Consider the following 22697-nt stretch of genomic DNA (forward strand, 5'->3'; position numbering starts at 1 on the left):
TATTATCATGTGTAGTCTATCTAATTTTACTTTCACGTTTAGGCAGGAGCCATTTTTGTTTTGAAAAATGTCTAAGTTGTGCAAAACAGGACACTTATAAGTTGGATAAAATGGGATACAGTTTTTTATGTCCCGTTTTATCTACCTATTTATTTGTTGGCCTATTAATTTTTTAAATAGCGATAAAGCGTATTCTCATACTGCAGAAAAGAACAACATATTTTTATGTGACTTTTGTTCTGATATACGTACCTAGTCATAAATAAAAGGTCTTATTTCCCATTTTGCAATAAAACATAAAAAAGGCCTATTTTTAAGTTTCTGACTACTGAAGATATTGTTTTTTCAAAGGTAAATTTTGCTTTGCAGTCTTATATCTACTTAAATATACTTTTTAGATAATTTTATGTAAAAAATTAAATATTGTGAACCTATCCCGTTTTATCCAACCGTGGTATGCTAAAACGGGATGTGCAGGACTTTAATAAATATTATTTTTTACTATTTTACAGTCATTAAAAATAGCTAAAAGTATGGTTTTTGTGTGCGTCGATAAATGTTATACCTACAAAAAATAATAATATGATAATTTCTTTAACATTTTTTCCGTAATAAACATAAACAAGAATGGTATCCCGTTTTGTCCAACTCTCCCCTACGTATCAGGTGGCGTTAGGTCTGGTGAGTGGCGATTTCCCCAAATGATCGAGCAGTAATCGAAAAGACTCCCTGGCCGTGTACCAGGTTGCCCCGTCCTGCTGAATCCATTGTTAATTTTAGTCTTGTACCGTTTTGGCGACCTTTTCCGTATGACCGAAAATAGTACTCTACGATAAAAAAAAATTTCTGCAAAATTAAGAACCACCCTGAAGCAACTAACATTAACACGACATTCACATAAGTTATAACGAACCATGGGCGGATCCAGAGAATTTAAAAGAATATAAATTTAAATAAATGCAGTTCACACGTTTTTAGTTTCAAACACATATATTATGTGCAAAACAGGAAATAAATAATATATTTTCTGGGCTAAAATTGAATAAAAGCAGTAACGGAAGCTTCAAGAATGAGACAGGATGTTTTATAAATCAAAATGTTGATCATTTTACAAAGTGCCAAATGTTAGAACGACCTTGGCAGCTATCAATTTTAGCATCAATTTTCAATTTCCATATACACTCCTTCTTCTTCTTTCAGTACCCTGTCCGATTATCGAAAGTTGGCGATTATATTGGCAACAATAACTTTTTTACGGCAGCTCTAAACAGATTAGCGGTGGTCTCTTGATACCGCTCCCGGAGATTTCGAAGCCAGGATGTTCTTCTTCGGCCTGGGCCTCTTCTTCCAGCGATCTTGCCCTGTATTATGAGGTGTAGAATGTTATACCTCTCTGAATGTCTCATTACATGGCAGAAATCTTGTAACTTTTCTATAACAACTTTTATTTCTTTTATAACTTCATACACACAAAGAATAAAAAAAAATGAAGCGTTACTTGGGTCACCAGCACGGTGACTTGAAACGCAATACTTGGAAGCAAGTATTGCGTTTTATTTTTTTAATGAAAAATATGGTCACAATAAAGGGATGACAGCCCAAAGCCTTGTCATGAAACCTTTAACATCTTTCGCCAAACTCATGGGCAAAGACGGAGCCATACAAACCTATGAAAAGACATCATACCACACGGACTGCGTTCAAGTTGAGCTGGATTTTCTACAAAGTTATCGCAACCCGCAAAAGTCAGTTATTAACCAGATAGAGTCTCAAAGATCTAAACAGATACAAGAATATAAAGAAATACTACGACCAATCTTAACCACACGCCTAAGCGATCTAGAATACGCCGACGATATCTGGCTGTTAGGACAAAGGTTCCAAGATGGGGCCGACCAATTGGGAACACTTTCCACTGAAGCCAATAAAATAGGTTTGAAAATCAATATTAGTAAAACCAAATCCATGAGAATAAATGCAAGGAACAACACGCTATTTGCTATCGACAACATGCAGATTGAAAATTTGGAAAACTTTACGTATCTTGGAAGTGTCATAACAGAAAACGGAGGTACAGAACACGATATTTGTACGAGGATACAAAAAGCTCAACAAGCATTCAGCATGCTTAACCCTGTTTGGAGGTCTGACGAATATACTAGAAGGGCAAAGATCCGAATATTCCAGTCAAATGTCATGTCTGTTCTACTCTATGGATGTGAAATTTGCAAAGTGTCAAAAACCCTTACAGACCAATTGCAGGTCTTTGTTAGTAAATGTCTACGAAGAACTGCCCGTATTTTCTGGCCAAACATCATCAGAAACGAAGACCTGCTACACCTGACCCAACAAAAGAGGATAGAGAATGAAATAAAGTCCAGAAAGTGGGGTTGTATCGGTCACCCACTCCAAAAAGATAGTTCCAGTATTGCAAAGACTGTCCTAGAGTGGAATCCCCAAGGAAAAAGAAGAAGAGGTCGCCCAGAACAAACTTTTAGAAGATCCATCATGGACGAGATAAGAGGCCAAGGAAAGTCTTGAGCTACATACACAATAACAACATTCGTGAAGATAATTGATGGATTCGACCGTTACTTGATGGAAGATCATTTTATCTAACAATAAAACACTGAAAACGTTTGTTTTCTATACTACCACAAAATTTATTACAACTATCTGACTACAGCTGTTTCGGCAGAGTGCCTTTCTCAAGTGATATAGTTAACAATGTGTTTGACTTTTTAAGTCTTTAACTGAAGAGGTTGAGGAGTGGGGAGTTATTTGTCTCGAGTTGGTCATTCAGAATGATATCTGTATTTTTCAGTTTATTAATTTCCATGGATTCTAAAAAAGATAGCTTAAGGCCTTTATTTTGAATATGCAGAATTTGAAACTCTTCATTGAAAGAATGATTATGATCTAGAAAGTGAAGTGCGGATGTAGAAGTTTCTGTTTTTCTATTGTTGAAAGCCTTTTTCTGTTCTGCTATTCGTTTGTCAAAAGTTCTGCCAGTTTGACCGATATACGTTTTCGGACAGTCACCACAAGTTAGTTTGTACACACCACTCTGTAGTTATTTCCTCTTTCGGCTTTTATTGTTCTTAATATATTTGCTTAAGTTGTTGTTAGTTCTGAAAGCTGATGTTATTCCTTTCTTTTTTATGTATCTGTCTATTTTTGTTGTTATCTTGCCAGTATATGTAAGAGAGCAGAAGGTACTGGGTTCTTTCTGTGGTGGTGGATACACTAATTTCAGGGCTTTCTTATGGAGATTTTGGTTTAAAATTTTGTTAACTGTTTGTTCGTTATAGCCGTTGTTTACTGCTATTTGTTTAATGATGTTTAGTTCTATCTCGAAGTTATTTCTTGTCATGGGAATTTCTGACAGTCTATGTATCATGCTATGGTAGGCTGCTAATTTGTGTTGTGTAGGATGGGATGATGAATTGTGTATAGTTGTGTCAGTATGGGTAGGTTTATGATATACGGAGAACTCATGTTTGTTGTGTTGTCTGGTAATCGTTACATCTAGAAAGTTGATGGAGTTATTCTGTTCTGTTTCTATTGTAAACTCAATATTACTATGAAGTGAATTAATGTATGATAAAAATTGGTCAAGTTGTCTGTTAGTTCCTCTAAAGCATACTAGTATATCATCCACGTATCTCCACCAATATAAGAACTGTTTAAATACGGGATGTTTAGAAATTGTTGTTTCAAGTTGGTTCATAAATATATCTGATAGCAAGGGGCTTAGAGGATTACCCATAATAAGTCCTGCACTGTTGTTTTGTGTATATTTGATTATTGAATTCAAAATAGTCTTGGTTTATGCAAATTTCAAGAAGGTGTAAAATTTCAGATGCAATGATCGGATTTGTACTATTATGGTCTAAAAGATTTTTAACTAAAACAAAAGTTTCTGTAGGAGGAACACTAGGAAAAAGATTTTTTACATCAAATGAAATTAGTCTGGAGTTGTTGGGTAGTTGAAAATATTGTATTTTATTAACTAGTTCTAGTGTATTTTTTACGGTGAATTTAGGTGAAAATTTAGTGTATTCTGTAATAATATCTGACAGTTTTTTTGAAAGTTTATATGACGGAGCTGTATAAAAAGAAACTACAGGCCTTATTGGGTGGTCAGGTTTGTGTAGTTTAATAAAAGAGTATAATTTAGGAGGTTGTGGATTCACAAGGATTCACAGAACAGAAATATCTTAATATTATGAATCCACAACCTCCTAAATTATACTCTTTTATTTAACTACACAAACCTGACCACCCAATAAGGCCTGTAGTTTCTTTTTATACAGCTCCGTCATATAAACTTTCAAAAAAACTGTCAGATATTATTACAGAATACACTAAATTTTCACCTAAATTCACCGTAAAAAATACACTAGAACTAGTTAATAAAATACAACATTTTCAACTACCCAACAACTCCAGACTAATTTCATTTGAAGTAAAAAATCTTTTTCCTAGTGTTCCTCCTACAGAAACTTTTGTTTTAGTTAAAAATCTTTTAGACCATAATAGTACAAATCCGATCATTGCATCTGAAATTTTACACCTTCTTGAAATTTGCATAAACCAAGACTATTTTGAATTCAATAATCAAATATACACAAACAACAGTGCAGGACTTATTATGGGTAATCCTCTAAGCCCATTGCTATCAGATATATTTATGAACCAACTTGAAACAACAATTTCTAAACATCCCGTATTTAAACAGTTCTTATATTGGTGGAGATACGTGGATGATATACTAGTATGCTTTACAGGAACTAACAGACAACTTGACCAATTTCTATCATACATTAATTCACTTCATAATAATATTGAGTTTACAATAGAAACAGAACAGAATAACTTCATCAACTTTCTAGATGTAACGATTACCAGACAACACAACAAACATGAGTTCTCCGTATATCATAAACCTACCCATACTGACACAACTATACACAATTCATCATCCCATCCTACACAATACAAATTAGCAGCCAACCATAGCATGATACATAGACTGACAGAAATTCCCATGACAAGAAATAACTTCGAGATAGAACTAAACATCATTAAACAAATAGCAGTAAACGACGGCTATAACGAACAAGCAGTTAACAAAATTTTAAACCAAAAACTCCATAAGAAAGCCCTGAAATTAGTGTATCCACCACCACAGAAAGAACCCAGTACCTTCTGCTCTCTTACATATACTGGCAAGATAACAACAAAAATAGCCAGATACATAGAAAAGAAAGGAATAACATCAGCTTTTAGAACTAACAACAACTTAAGCAAATATATTAAGAACAATAAAAGACGAAAGAGAAAACAACTACAGAGTGGTGTGTACAAACTAACTTGTGGTGACTGTCCGAAAACGTACATCGGTAAAACTGGCAGGACTTTTGACAAACGGATAGCAGAATACAAAAAGGCTTTCAACAATAGAAAAACAGAAACTTCTACATACGCACTTTACCTTCTAGATCATAATCATTCTTTCAATGAAGAGTTTCAAATTCTGCATATTCAAAATAAAGGCCTTAAGCTATCTTTTTTAGAATCTATGGAAATTAATAAACTGAAAAATACAGATATATTTCTGAATGACCAACTCGAGACAAACAGCTCCCCACTCCTCAACCTCTTCAGTTAAAGACTTAAAAAGGCAAACACATTGTAAACTATATCACTTGAGAAAGGCACTCTGCCGAAGCAGCTGTAGTCAGATAGTTGTAATAAATTTTGTGGAAGTATAGAAAACAAACGTTTTCAGTGTTTTATTGTTAGATTCGTGAAGATTTTGTCAAGTTTATTGACACTTATGAGAACATAAAAATAATTAGTAAAAATCAAGAAAGATGGGAAGAACAAGGCCTGATAGGAGAGGCATTGAGAAAAATAGTATTAAACTTGTTGAAAGACCTGCACTTGGCTCCGACGAAATGTGTATTGACGAGTCGGTACTGACTTTAATAACGATAAGATTTGAATGCATTTATGGCACTCAAAAAAAGTGTGAAAACTGCCTTAAAACTCGCCATTGTATCCGGAATTTTTTAAAATTGCCTACTCCCTGACACCCCGGTATCCCTCCCCAAAAAAGTTCATGGCCCCTCCAGAAAATCGGTCCTGGATCCGCCCTTGTAACGAACTTTAGGAAACCACTCAGTACGTTTCGGCGCATGACACGTACAAATTTGAGGCAAACGCATTTATCTTCTTCTTCTTTTTGTATAGACATGACTCTGTCTGTTTTATCAATGTGCCTCTAGTAATTTGTCGTTCCATCGTTTTCGTGGTCTTCCCACTAATCGTCTTCCTCTTGAGGAACCGTCTCTAGCTGTCCTTACTGCTCTATTTATTGTCATTCGGCTTATGTGGCCATTCCATTCTATTCTTCTGTTTCTTACCCAGTTATTAATGTTGTCCACCTTGCATCTCCGGCATACTCATTTCAGTACTGTTTATTTACATATTAACTTTTAGTACGGTATCTATGCGGCAAAATAAGCATACGCATTTCAGTACTGTTTATTTTGCCGCACACCTACTAAAACTTGATATGAATTCTTCTTTAAGTGCCGTCTCCTAATCGGAGGTTCGATATCATCATCACTATCGTTACTCTACCGCCACTGCTCTGAAGAGTTCCAGAGAACTGCATTTAAATATGTATATTCAGAGTAAACTAAATATCACAGCGAATATTTACCACATTGGAATCATATTACGAATTATGTCCTAGTGCAGTGGTGCTCAGACTTATACTGTGTGGGATCTACCACATAAACTGCAAGCGTCCAGCGATCGACTGCTAGTAAAAAACAACAGTTTTGAAAATAAAAAACTTTGTTGCACATTTCTATTAGGTAAAAAGTTGTAACTTCAGAGAGTTGTAATTAAAGTCATGTTTTCCATCCTAATTTTATTTGGATGTTGATACATGGCACTGCATAATATTCACAAAATGTTCATGATGGTACGGAATTACCGAGGGCCAGATGCAAGCATGATGAGATATGTTCGTCAGTTAGCCGATTATGATACTTTGATTTCACTACCTTCATTTGGGAAAAGGCAGACTCACACATGTACGTTGATGCAAAAAATGCTATGAGCTTCAGAGCTATTTGCCTCAAAGATGGATATTTGTTATACGGTATGAAAGACCAAAATTTCTTATCAGTCGCTCTGGACTTAAGGTAGTATCCGAGTATAATATAATAAGTATCCGAAATTATTTTCAGTGCCTCATTTTGGACTGAAATGATCTCCATATTAAAAGTAATTAATATTTCAGTGGCAATTTTTTCCACGTCTTCACAAGAAAATGGATTAGATATGAATGTTACAATATCTGTCAGTTTCTTAAAAACAGCCAAGCGTCTTTCAAACTCGCCATGAACTACTTGCATCTCCGTCTCATAATATATAACTCATAATATGGGCGGTTAACCTTTTTTTCAACGATAGAAAGTTGTTTAAATCCTTTCTGTTCATTTGATTAATCAATAATAACAATTTGTTGACAAAAGAATATACTGCGCTCATCATATCGATCATTGTTATTTTTACCCTGTAGTTCCAAATTAAGGAGGTTCAAATGATTTTCTAAATCTGATACGAAAGCCAGATCACTGAGCTTTTCGTTTTGAAGTAACTTTTCCCCTCGTTCTTCTAAAAAAGAAATTATTTCGGGACTCATTATTTCAACCACCTCACATATGTATGCAGAAGTAAATTAGTGTCCACATCTTTTTCATTTGTATTTTTTCCGTGAGTCGCGGTCGACTTCAAAAACTTTGGCGATCGACCGGTCGATCGCGATCGACTCTTTGAGCACCGCTGTCCTAGTGTCTTTATGAGTTACAATGGGATTAATAACAGAAGAATTTCACTGTCCTGATTGGATGTGGTTGCTGTTTAAAGACTAATCAAATAGTATGGTTAATTTTTCTAAGTATGGATTAATTATTGATTGTATTCTATTCTTCTTTATAGTCGTTCCAAAAAATCCCTTCCGTGCTATATCAATTTAAAATCATCTTGTTGAGTGAAATACATAATGTATCTATGTATGCCTAAATTTTAATTAGTACATATTTATGAGTTAAGCAAAACTAACTTTTAGAAGATTATTTTATATTTCCAAGTAACAAATCAAAAAATTTGTATTTAATTTACCTATGTTATGAGAAAAATTTTCGGTAGAAATATAAAAGTCAAATCTAACGTATTTGTAAGTAAACACATGGTTTTCTATAGTTGTTCCATTTTAACTTTGCCCGTATCTCATGATTCCCGTATTCATGGTTATACCGGAAGTTGCTCATAATTTCGTTTTTTTAAACGGGACACCCTGTATATTTTTACATTTTTGGATTCTCCTCGATGTCTTCTTTCTTACAATATTAGGTTTTATAAAATTATACAGGGTAGTTTAAAAGATAATTACGTTTTTTTCTTAATTTCGTAGCAACATTCACACCCTGTAGGATTGTATTAGTTTGACATCGAAAACTCTATTTATGTTCAAATGGTTTTTAATATAGCCTGTTATTGTTAGTATAGCTAATTTTTTAATTTTAGTATACAGGGTTGGTGGAAACTCGGAATGAGTATTTTCTGAGTTTTCTTAAATGGAACACCCTGTATTTTAGTATTGTAAGGGAATGATATTTTATGGTACCTTTTTATTTCTTACGCATTCCCTATACCTAACTGCTTTAAATTGTGAGTTATGGGTGATTCAATCCAAATATTAATTGTAACAAAAAATACGTGATATTTTATTAGGTTGGCCGTGAAAATATTCAATCACAAATAATTTTTCGGAAATGAATACATAGTAATCTAGACTGATCCTTAAAATTAGCAATAATGGTTGAGCTATCCAAATAACTACGTAATTAAGATTGTTGGTTCAATTAACAATTAAGCACAAATAAAAGAATTTAGATATAGGGAATGCTTAAAAAATAAAAAAGTATCATAAAATATCATTTAATTACAATACTAAAATATAGGGTGTTCCATTTAAGGAAACTCAGAGAATACTCTTTCCGAGTTTCGACCAACCCTGTATACTAAAATTAAAAAATTAGCTATTCTAACAATTCTTAACAATTGTAGACTATATTAAAAACCATTTAAACATAAACAGAGTTTTTGTTGTCAAACTGCTACAATTCTACAGGGTGTGAATATTGCTAGGAAATTTAGAAAAAAACGTAATTATCTTTTAAACTACCCTGTATAATATTACAAAACCTCATATTTTTAAAAAGAAGACATCGAGGGGAATCCAAAAATGTAAAAATATACAGGGTGTCCCATTTAAAAGAACTAAGTTATAAGCAACTTACGGTATAACCGGAAGTAGGAAATAGGTGAAAATATTTTCATTAAATAGATCACTCTTCAAAACCCCTTCACTCCAATTTTCATAATTCTGTTGCCTTTAGTTCTCGATATATTTTTAATAGGCCAGTTATCTGCCTCACCCTATATAGTATACAGTATACACAATGTATATAGGGTGAGGCAGATAACTGGCCTATTAGAAATATCTCGAGAACTAAAGGCAGCAGAATCATGAAAATTGGAATGAAGGGGTTTTGAAAGATGATCTATTAAATGAAAATATTTTCATCTCTTTGCAACTTCCGGTTATACCGGACACCCTGTATATTTTTACATTTTTGGCTTCTCCTCAATATTTTCTTTCTTAAAATATAAGGTTTTGTAATATTATATAGGGTATTTCAAAATATATTTTTACGTTTTTTTATTAATTTCATAGCAATATTCACACCCTGTATAATTGTAATAGTTTGACATTAAAATCTGTGCTTACGTTCAAGTGATTTTTAATACAGTCTACTATTGTTAAGAATCATTATTATAGCTAATTTTGAAATTTTAGTATACAGGGTTGGTCAAAATTCGGAATTAATATTTTCTGACTTTTCTTAAATGGAACACCCTGTATTTTAGTATTGTAATTAAATGATATTTCATAGTACTTTTTTATTTTGTAAGTAGTCCCTATACCTAATTGCTTTAATTTGTGAGTTATTGGTGATACAAGCTAACCATTAATTGCAACAAAAAATACGTAAAATTTTATTAGATTGGCCGTGAAAAAATTCAATCACACATAATTTTTCAGAAATAAATACATATTAATCCAGACTGATCCTTAAAATTACCAATAATGGTTTAGTTATCAAAATACCAACGTAGTTAAATTGTTGGTGCGATTAACAATTAAGCACAAATTAAAGCAGTTAGGTATAGGGAATTCTTAAGAAATAAAAAAGTACCATAAAATATCATTTCATTGCAATACTAAAATACAGGGTGTTCCATTTAAGAAAACTCAGAAAATACTAATTCCGAGTTTAGGCCAACCCTGTATACTAAAATTAAAAATTTAGCTATACTAATGATTTTTAACAATAGTAAACTATGTTAAAAATCATTTGAACGTAAGTAGAGTTTTAGATGTCAAACTACTACAATTCTACAGGGTGTGAATGTTGCTACGAAATTAATAAAAAAAACGTAATTATCTTTTAAAATACCTTGTATAACATTACAAAACCTCATATTTCAAGAAAAAAGACATCGAAGAGAATCCAAAAATGTAAAAATATACAGGATGTCCCGTTTAAAAAAACGAAGTTATAAGCAACTTCCGGTATAACCGGAAGTAGCAAATAGATGAAAGTATTTTCATTAAATAGATGACTCTTCAAAACCTCTTAATTCAAATTTTCATGATTCTGTTGCCTTTAGTTCTCGAGATATTTCTAATAGGCCCTTTATTTGCCTCACCCTCTATACACATCGACATACGTTTCACTTTATGTTTTGACTTAATTTAGTATGATAATTTATAATAAAGTATGATAATTTGTAACAGGTAAGCCAGCATTAAATCTGGCGTTTTGGGGAAACATATTTTATATAAAATGAAGAATAAATAAGAATAAAAGAAGAAGGATAAAATGAAGAATAATGTATAAAAATACAGAGAGGTTAATAAGAACACAAAGCAAAGAATCCAGAAGGCCAAAGAATCGTGGATTAAAGAACAATTTGTAGAAATGGAAGACTATGAAAGAAAGTATAACACATTCAATGTATATAAAAAAGTAAAAGAAATTACATGAAACTCAAAGAAGGCATCAAATAAGTTTGCTTAAGAACAAAGACGGAAGGAAATATTATTAGAGATTTAATAGAGAAAATAATTAATAAATGGAGTGAAAACATAAGAGAATTGTTTGAGGACGACAGAAATAACATTGTCCAGGTAAATGGTGAAATGGGAACTGAAATCCTAAAATGTGAAGTAGAAATGGCACTTTAAAATTCGAAAACTGAAAAGGCAAATGGGCCGGATGAGGTTCCTACTGAATTGCTAAAGCTCTTGAATGATGAATCAATAGTTATACCTAATATTGCACTTATTTAACACAGTATACAACACTGGTATTATATACCTCAAGAGTGGCTGTTGTTTACATTCGTTACACTGCCAAAGAAATCCGGTGCAAAAGAATGTTCAGAACATCAAACAATATCTTTAATGAGCCATCTACTAAAGATATTTCTAAAAATAATTCACAACCGAGTTTATCAAAAGTTGGAGTCAGATATTAGTAATACAAGATGGGGTTCAGAAAAGGACTAGGTACTCGAGAAGCTCTCTTCGATTTGGATGTTCTTACACAAAGATGCCTAGATGTTAATCAAGAAATACACGCATGTTTTATTGATTTTGAAAAAGCGTTTAACAGAGTACGCCACGATAAGCTAAGAGACATTCTTGAAAGAAAATACATAGATAATAAAGATCTGCGAATAATTCTCAATTTATAGTGGAATCAGGAAGCTAACATCAAAATAGAAAATGAGATATCACAAGCAATAGAAATACGTAGAGGAGTACGACAGGGATGCATTTTGTCACCACTGCTATAATGCATATAGTGAAAGCATTTGCCAGGAAGCCCTTTTGTAAGCAAACGAAGGAATCATAATATAATCACTGGAGAGGTTGTAAATAATATTCGATACGCGGACGACACTTTACTAGTTGCAAGAACAGTAGAAGAATTACAACGATTACTTACAAACATAAAGATTGCTTGCAACAATTATGGTATAAATATCAATATCAAAAAAACCAAATATATGGTTCAGTAAAAACATGACACAACCAGCACAGTATAAACGGCATTCAAATTGAAAAAGTATCAAGTTACAAATACTTAGGCACTTTAATAAACGAAACTGGAAACCAAAACAATGAAATAAAAAGACGTATCGAAATTGCCAAGGCCACCTGCATAAAGATGAGAAAATTCTTCTGCAACAGAGATATAAGCATCCCTCTACGATTAAGAATGCTAAGAGGCTACGTATTTAACACGATATTATACGGTGTAGAGGCCTGGACTCTTAAACAGAACAACATAAAAAATATTGAAAGTTTCGAGATGTGGTGCTACCGTCGAATGCTGAAGAAAAGTTGGGTTGAAAGAGTCACAAACCTTGAAGTAATACGAAGGATAGGAAAAGATCCGGAAATTTTGTTAACGATAAAACGAAGAAAACTCGAATATTTGGGTCACCTGATGAGCGGACATAAATACGCATTACTTCAAAATATAATGCAAGGAAAAATAGAAGGAAAACGGAATCCAGGCCGTAGAAGAATGTCATGGTTGCGGAATTTGAGAGAGTGGTTTGGCTGCACCACTAATGAACTTTTTAGGTCAGCTGTAAACAAGGTCAGGATAGCCTTGATGATTTCCAATCTCCGATAGGAGTGGCACAAGAAGAGGAAGAAGAAGAAGAAGAAGAAGAAGATTTTATATAAAAATATAATATTTAGCACATATCTATTTAAATTTTGAAATGTATACATAAATGAGCATTGAGATTTAGTAGAGAGGTTGAGGATTAAACTTCTGAAAGAAGTATAAAAAATTGTAATTGGAGTCCCTATTTGTTTTAATATCGGATTATTTATTTTAAATATGAATTTCTTAAGAATGAGTTTTGCTTAAAACGAGAAAGATTTGAAACGACACATTTAAAATCTTGTTTGATATTTTTACTATAGAATTTTTTACAGCAATGCCAATCGTTCTGTTGAAAATATATGATATAATTTTCAATCTCAAAAGACGGAAAACAGGCGGCTGGTATTTTTAGCACAAAATATAAGCTTAGCGATATTAGTACTTAGAGCCAAATTTCAAACATGTCAGCATTTATTGCGTTAACACCAGTTTTCTTACTCACTTTTTTCTTATTGTTATCTGCTCGCCATTGCCAAAAAGACGGTCGTTGGTAGGACATTCTTTTTTTTTTATAGAAAAAGCACTCTCAGTCTCACAAATTGCTGCAGTGTGTGGTGTCTGAAATAATTGCGAAAATTTTTCTGGTGGGGGAGGACTCTGGGACTAGAATTTATATTTAGTCTGTTTTATTGTAATTTCAGCAACAGCTGTTTGGCATTGAACATTTTGTAAATAACGGGATTCTGAAGCTACAGGATTATAGAATTGAAATTTCTAATGTTGTAAAACATATTCTTAATTCAAAGATATATTTGCAAATAAAGAATATTCTGACCTTGAAAGTTAAGAAGAATTTAATCATGAGTTTTAAGATAAGAAAAAATAATGTAAAAGTAAACTGTTTAGCTTTTCTATTCTAGAAATTGTTTTGGTATGGAATAACTACAGCAGAAGCATGTAACTATGTACAGAATGTGTATACTTGTACACACACTATTTAATACTAATCTCAACATAAACGATTTTATAAAAATATAAACTATACGTACTGTAGTAATAGGATATGATAAAGAAGAAGAGGCGTGACTTGGCACAAGCGCAAAGATAGATATAGTTTAGGTTTTTTTTATGACATAGACTTGGGTGTCAATTAGCCAGTCACAACTTTTTGTTTTCTTACATCAACAAGGCAATGAGGTCCTTAGAGTTCCATAGCAAACTCTTCCACAGCTCTCTACTCTAGTTTAGGTTAGAACATATAACATGTAATGTAGAGATTGTAAATCTTACTTTTATTAAATAATATAATATTTAATAAACACCTGAGTATTATTATTACATGGCGCAATCAGTACAAGAGCCACAAGTACAGTTATCCAGAATGGAAGGAAAAGTGCCAGAATCCATGAAATTCGAGGAAAAGCTTCATGAAAATTTTAGACGGTTTTATCAAAAATTTTGAAATGTATCTTATTGCAACTGAGAAAGATGACAAAGCCGATAGAATAAAAATTGCTTTGTTTTTAAATATGATTGGACCGGCAGGAGTGCATATACAGGGTGTCCAGAAACTCTACCGACAAACGAAGACAGGAGATTCCTCAGATAATTTTAAGACAATTTAACCCAATTCATCTAGTCCGAAAATGCTTCTTAAGGGAGCTAGAGCTCTTTGAAGATGGCGTCATGAAATTAGTTTTTATTAAATACCTCCAGAACGCTTCTATTTAGAAAAACGAAAATTGGTATGCATATTACCTTTTCAGATATGAATCGATTCCATCCATTGCAAATTTCTAGTACCGGTCATAGGCGTCCCTTTTGGGTAGAGCAACGGGTATTTTATCGCATAACTTTTTTGTCCTTAACTTTTATGCATTTTTGACACCGGATTATTAAATTGTGAGGTATTCTAGTACTAAAAGGTACTCTTGCTTTAAGTCGGTATGACACACCGTTTTCTAGGAAAATCGATTTGAAAGTTTTTCGTTCTTGGAATTTGAAAAAAAATTGAAAGAACTTTTCAACAAAAAACGAAGTATTTTACCAACATAAAGTAAGAGTAACTTTTAGTACTCGAATACCTCATAATAATCTAGTGTCAAAAATGCTCAAAATTCAAGACAAAAAATTATGCTATAAAATAACTGTTGACCTACCCAAAACGGACGCCTATGACCAGTACTCAAAATTCGCAATTAATGAAATCGATTTATCTCTGGAATATAAATAAATGTACCAGTTTTCGTCTTTCTAAACAGTTTTTTTTTTAAATTATTTTTTTAATTCAAAAAGCGAAAAATTTTCAAATCGATTTTTCTAGAAAACGGTGTGTCCTACCGATTTAAAACAAGAGTACCTTTTAGTACTAGAATACTTTACAATTTCATAATCCAGTGTCATAAATGCATAAAAGTTAAAGCTGAAAAAGTTATGCGATAAAATAACTGTTGCCCTACCCAAAACGGACGCTTATGACTGGTACTAGAAATTGACACTGGATGGAATCGATTTATCTCTGGAAGGTAAATACGTGTACCAATTTTTGTTTTTCTAACTAGAAGCGTTCTGGAGGTATTTAAGAAAACTAATTACAAGACGTCATCTTCAAAGAGCTCTAGCTCCCTTAGGAAGCATTTTCGGACTAAGTGAATTAGGTTAAATTATCTTAAAATTATCTGAAGAATCTCGTGTCTTCGTTTGTCGGTAGAGTTTCTGGACACCCTGTATATAACATTCTCAAAATACCAGAACCTAATAAATTTGATAGTGTCATATCAGAATTTAAGAAGTATTGTGCTCCCAGAAGAAGTAAACATATGAACGTTTTGTATTTAATAAAAGAATTCAAGCTGCAGATGAACCTTTTGATAGTTATCTTAGTGATCTAAAAAAGTTGATACAACGCTGTGAATATGACACCCAGGAAGACAGCATATTGACAGATAGGTTAGTTTTAGGAACAAATAATCCATCAGCTCAAGAAAAATTATTGAATGCTCAAAAGTTAACGCTTGAAACAGCAATAGAAATATGCAGAAACTTTGAAATAACAAAAAGGCAGTTAGAATCTGTACGAAACAATGAAAGTGTGGAAGTAAATGCAGTAAAAAATAGACAAGAAAGTGGAAATACACAAAGTGAGTTAAAATTTTTGTGTAAAAATTTCAAACATAAACCTGTAGCTGCCTAGTGCCCAGCGTTTGGAAAAAATTGCTTTAGATGTGGTGGAGCAAATCACTTTATTAATGCATGTTTTGCTAAAATGTCCAATCAGCAAATATATCTATAAAAGGCAAAATGTTAAAAAAGTCAAAGAAATTAGAAGACATGACAAGAACATTGATGGCTATTTAACAGATGATGACATATATGTGCATACAGTGAAAGGAGTTGGAGCAATCAATAGTAGAAATCGTAATCAATGGATCGAAGTAGTCAACATAAACAACCAAGACATTGAGTTCAAGATGGACACTTAATAAAATTTATTAAGCTCTTGAGTTTGAGGGTCTAGACACAGACGCAGTGAACCATCTGGCTTCTCAACTATAACTATATTATTAACCCATTCACATGCTTCTGTTACTTTGGATATAATATTTCTACTCTCCAATTTACCTAATTTCTTTTTTAGCTTATTTTTTATAGTAAATGGTATTCTTCTAGCTGGTCTAGCTACTGGAACACTATCATTTTTTCCATTTAATGTATTGTTAGGGAATATTTTGAAATTCCTAGTTTAGAGGAAATAAGTTCCAAACTGTCAGGAAAAAAATATTTTTCAGTATTGGACTTTAAAGATGGCTTTTATCAAGTTAAATTAGATGAAAAATCTAGTTCATTAACAACATTTGCAACTCCATTTGGGTGTTACAAATTTCTTAGATTACCATTCGGTCTAAATCTGGCCCCAGAATATTTTCAAAAATTAAATTGTAAAAATCTATTAATTGCATCTGATTCCATGGAGGAGCATGACAAAACGCTTTAAAAAATGTTTGATAGAGCTAGCGAAAATGGTGTAAAGTTTAAGAAATCAAAATTTCAGTTTAGACAACTGACAGTGAAATATATGGGACACATTTTTAGTGAAGATGGTATGAAAATAGATAATGAAAGATTGAGGGCTATAAATGCGCTAAAAAACCCGTCAAACAAGAAAGAGCTTCTAAAACTGTTGGGTGTGGTAAATTATGTACAAAAGTTTGTTCCGAAATTTTGTGAGATTGCAAGCCCACTGTAACAGTTACTAAATAATGTTATTTTTCAGTGGCTTGGAGTTCACAGTAAAGCACTGGAAGTGAAAAAAACATGAGCTTGTTAAAAATATATCTCTAAAGAATTTTTGTTCTAGTAAAGATAATATTGTAATTCAAAGAGATGCTTCAAAGTTTTTTTTGGGATGTTGCCTGGAAGACCTGTTGCTTATGCTTCTAGAGGTTTAACCGGTACTGAGGAAAATTATGCTGTTGTAGAAAAAGAGTTATTAGCTGTAGTGTTTGCATGTCAAAAATCCCACAATTATATTTTTATGGTCGCTCTGACAATTCATAATAGATCACATACAGTAGGAAAAATAAAAGAATACCCATGAACGAACATATAAAACACGCTGTATTTTTCTGTCACCGTGTCACACAAAAAATTGGCCAGCGCAAGTACATGTAGTAATTATTATTACATGTACTTGAGCTGGGCAATTTTCTTTGTGACACGGTGACAGAAAAATACAGCGTGTTTTATATGTTCGTTCATGGGTATTCTTTCATTTTTCCGACTGTACCTAATGTTAAGCATCATGAGTAAGCAAATAAGTCAAATTAGTTCTCCTAGGTTGCAACGGCTAAAACTGAAGCTACTGAAATATGATATACAAATTCAGTATGTACCTGGAAAATATTTACATATTGCTGATTACCTGTCTAGAAAAAATGTAAGTGATGAAAGTGCGGAGAATGATGCTGATATGAATGAAATGGTGAATTCATTAGAACAGCATTTAAGAATAAGTATGTGAGAAGTATTTAATGAGATAATTTACTGAGTAAAGTCATTGAGTGTTGTCTGAGAGGGTGAAAGAATACAAAGTATGAAGGAGAGATGAAAGTTTTTCACAAGTTAAGAACCGAGTTGTTTGTTAACGATGATCTTTTATTTTTCAATGATAGAATTGTTGTACCTAAAGTTTTGCGAAAAGAGATGCTTCAAATTGTACATGAAGGTCATTTTGGTATAAATCGTACAAGAGATCGAGCAAAAGATGTCTTATTTTGGCCAGGGATGAGTGTGGATATTGCGAATGAGATACAGATTTGCAAAATTTGTGAAAAGTATAGATATGCAAATAGTCTTCTTCTTCTTTGAGTGCCTCTCCTATCGGAGATTGGATATCATTAGGGCGATTCTAATTTTATTTACTGCTGTTTTGAACAATTCGTTAGTGGTACAGCCAAACCACTCTCTCAAATTTCTCATCCAGGACATTCTTCTACGGCCTGGATTTCTTCGTCCTTGGATTTTTCCTTGCATTATATTTTGTAGGAATGTGTACTTTTGTCCTCTCATCAGGTGGCCTAAGTATTCAAGTTTTCTCTTTCTTATACTCCGTAGAACTTCTGGCTCGTTATTTATTCTGCGTATTACTTCTTCATTTGTAATTTTATCCACCCAACTTATTCGTAGTATACGGCGGTAGCACCACATCTCAAAGCTTTCAAGATTTTTAATATTCCTCTGTTTAAGAGTCCATGACTCCACACCGTAGAGCAAAGTACTGAATACATAGCATTTTAACATTCTAGTTCGTAGATGAATACTAATATCACGATTACAAAATAATTTTTTCATTTTTATAAAAGTAGACCTGGCAATTTCAATACGTCTTTTTATCTCGTGATTTTGGTCACCTGTTTCATTGATAAGGGTTCCCAAGTATTTGTATTCGTTTACTTTTTCAAGTTGGGTACCGTTTATTGTGATACTAGTGTCATTTATTGGATTCTTACTGAAGGTCATATATTTGGTTTTTTTGACGTTCATCCTTATGCCGTAGTTATTACATATCTCATTCATAGTTTCAACTAAATGTTGTAGATCTTCCGCTGTTCTTGCCATTATCACAGTATCGTCAGCATATCGAATGTTATTGATAACTTCTCCATTGACTATTATCCCTTCGTTTGCATATGAGAGAGCTTCTTGGCATATTTGTTCGCTGTAGATATTAAATAAGAGCGGTGACAATATACAACCCTGTCGTACTCCTCTATGTATTTCTATTTCGTCCGATGTTTGTTCTTCTATTTTTATATTAGCTCGCTGATTCCAGTACAGATTTAATATTATTTGTATGTCTCTGGTGTCAATGTTCTTACTCTCCAGGATTTCTTTGAGTTTACTGTGGCGTACTTTGTCAAAGGCCTTTTCAAAGTCTACAAAGCAGGCGTGTACCTCTTGGTTAACATCTAGGCATCTCTGTGTTAGAACGTTCAAGGCAAAGAGAGCATCCCTTGTACCTAATCCTTTTCTGAATCCCATCTGTGTATCGTTAATATCGATGTCTAGTTTTTGATAGATTCGGTTGTGAATGACTCTAAGAAATATTTTAAGCATGTGACTCATCAAGGAGATTGTTCGATGATCTGAACATTGCATTGCCTTAGTTTTCTTCGGTATGGTGACAAACGTAGAAAGCAACCATTCTTGCGGTATTATACCAGTACTGTATATTGTATTGAATATATGCAATATTATGGTTACGGATTTATCATTCAAAAGCTTCAGCAGTTCTGTAGGGATTTCATCAGGTCCGTTTGCTTTTCCATTTTTAGCGTTTCTTATTGCGTATTCTACTTCTTCTTTCAATATGTCTGGCCCAGTTGCATTGAGTGCAGATGCAAATAGTAAAGAGCCATTAATGTCTCGTGATATCCCAGAATTGCCATTTCAAAAATTGGGTGATGATATTATGGAACATGGTGGTAAAGCTTATTTGATTGTTGCTGATTATTTAACAAAGTGGCTAGAAATAATCCCTATGAGAGGTAAACAATCGTCTGATGTTATAAATGCACTCAAGCAAATATTTGCAACACATGGTATACCAGATGTAATTATAGCTGATAATATGCCTTTTGGATCGTACGAATGCAAAAAGTTTGCAGATAAATTTGAGTTTAAATTTCAAACTAGTAGCCCCCATTACCCTCGATCGAATGGTTTAGCTGAGAGGTTTGTACAGATATCTAAAAATATTATTACAAAATCAGATGACATTTGGGTTGCTCTAATGAACTATCGTAATACTCCTATTACTGGTCTCAAGAGGTCACCAGCTGAACTTTTATTTGGCAGAAAACTAAAAACTAAACTACCATTTGTTGAAATGCAAAATGATAATATCAAAGAAGTTAAGTCAAAATTAGAAGAAAAAAATAATACTTAAAAGGAATATTATGATAGGCAGACAAGAAATAGGTCCGAATATAAGCAAGGTGGAAATGTGGTACCTATAAGGACAATAATCAATGGGGTCCGGCTGTTATAGTGAATAACCATGAGTCTTCAAGGTCTTATTTAATTGATACTGGTAAAAATATCTTGCGTAGAAATAACTATCACTTGCGTAAATCAAAAATCTGTCATAAAATCAAGCAGACTCAGAATTTAAGTGATGACAATGAGGATACATCTAGTTGTAGTAAAGCTCAGAGTTCTAACAGTTCAGAGTGTGATACTGACATGAACTTGAGACCATCTCGTACTATTATACAATACAGCCTGCTAAATATTCTGATTATATTTTATATTAGTATAGTTTACTCTGATTGTATTTTGTATTAGCATAGTTTTGTTTGATTAAAGTTGACTGTTGCAAGTTTACGCAAAAGTATTAAAAAAGGGAAAAATGGGAGATGTAGTAATAGACCATAATAAAAAAGAAGAGGCGTGACTTGGCACAAACACGAAGTTAGATATAGGTTAAGTTAGAACATATTAACATGTAATGTAGAGATTGTAAATCTTACTTTTATTAAATATAATATTTAATAAATACCTGAGTATTATTATTGCACGTACGGTACCTACTATAGAAATAACTGAATCCTGTAGCTCAGTGTTTGTGTTTACCAAGGTGGGGGCACGCCCAACAGGGGGGACTCGACACGGGTTTGAAGGCCGCGTCCCACCATCAAATAATTTGATCAAACTGGTTTGAGCAAACTGAAAGTGACAGTTAGTGACGTCACATCCTGAGTGTTCATTGTGGATAATAATGAAAAATTTTAATTTTAAATAAAGTACAAACAAGTTAGACAACTCAATACAAAAAATTTGATCAAACTAGACTGATAGTGAGAGCACAGATTTTTAGAATATCAAAAAAACTGCAATTGTGACGTCACTTTGACGTACTTCCGGAGTTTGCTCAAACTGTTTGATCAAATTATTTGATGGTGAGACGCGGCCTTAACCCTTTCGGGCCACTTAAATGCAATGCTAGATTTCGGTGATAAATTTAGGCATAATTTTGATAGACGAGACCAAGATATCAACTTAAACTGGGTGTTTGGCGTCGTCAAGTAAATTTACTTACTTAATATTACTTGGACCGCGTTATGTAATAGCGGATTAAGCGCCAAAATGTAGTTTTGAGATAAATCGGTTTAAAAATTTTAAATTTGTTTTTGGTACTATTTCTAAAATATAGTACTGACATGTTTCATATTTAATATATTAATGCAAATGTAAATAGACTTTTACATGTGTTTAAAATTTTTTAAAAATAATTTATATTTTAAAAGTTATTCGATAAAATGTCGCTTAATTCGTTAATGATTTTTTAAGATATGCATGAGTTAAGATCCGAATACCGGATTAAGAAACATATTTGGCGCTTAATCTGATGTTTCCTGACAAAGGATGTCTTTTAATTCGATATCTTAAATGTAAGTAAATATGTTATGTTTTGTAATAAAGAATTAACCGATTATTCATGGCGCTTGATTCGTTATTACACTTACAAAGATGCAGATTTTTGTTCACGACAATGGATTATGTACCATTATTGGCGTTTAGTTCGATATTACAAATCCTAGTGTGAGATTTTTTTTAATAAAATAAAAAATGTCGCTTAATACAGGCATTTAAAAACAGATTTTTTTTAAATTTTTTTACTAAAAACATATTTTTATATATAGATTTGCACCCTAGCTGCAAGATGGCATTATGATCTCGATTTTGGAATTTTGGCGGTTAATCCGTTATTACATAACGCGGTCCACTTGATGTAAATGATATAACATAGGAAAATATAACATCTTGTGTAGCAGACGGTGCTCGTAATATGATGGCAAGAAAAATCGCTGGTTAAAATTGATGGAAGATGCGATTCTAGAAATACTTCTTGTGCATTGTGTTATTCATAGGGAAGACTTGGTAGCTAAATCATCTCGTCTGTTCTAAATGAAGAACTGCGTTCAATAATAAAGTGTGTTAAAGTCACGAAAACTAATGCCAAATGTGAACGTTTCCTCAAGCTATCTTGTGAAGAACAAAATGAAGACCACGTGAGACTTTTACCTCCTGCTGAAGTAAGATGGCTATTTAAAGGAAACTTCTTGAAAGCTTGATGGAACTGTTTGATAATGTTAGCTGATTTTTTAAGCGACAAACCTGAAGTATCTGTTTACAGTTGATGGTAAAGCATTTCTGAGTTATTTGCCGACATGTTTGAAAAACTCAATATATTTAATATCTAAGCAAATTGAAGAAACAAATAAAACTCTTGTCGATGTAAAAACGAAGATATTAATTTGATTCCATTACCCATATTGAGTTATGTCAGAAATATAT

The 22697-nt window shown here is 32.9% G+C and overlaps 1 protein-coding gene across 1 annotated transcript in view; it reads right to left on the bottom strand.

Moving 5' to 3' along the window:
• LOC114336873 (PDZ and LIM domain protein 3) overlaps positions 1–13509 on the bottom strand; it is a 189442-nt gene extending 175933 nt beyond the window's left edge. Inside the window, exon 1 of the mRNA XM_028287266.2 lies at positions 13342–13509. Coding sequence (XP_028143067.1) covers positions 13342–13398 — 57 coding nt within the window. The 5' untranslated portion in view covers positions 13399–13509. The remainder of the gene's footprint in view (positions 1–13341) is intronic.
• Positions 13510–22697: the final 9188 nt, after the last annotated feature.

This window comes from Diabrotica virgifera, chromosome 1 (genome assembly GCF_917563875.1).
Source record: "Diabrotica virgifera virgifera chromosome 1, PGI_DIABVI_V3a".
Lineage (NCBI taxonomy): Eukaryota > Metazoa > Arthropoda > Insecta > Coleoptera > Chrysomelidae > Diabrotica > Diabrotica virgifera.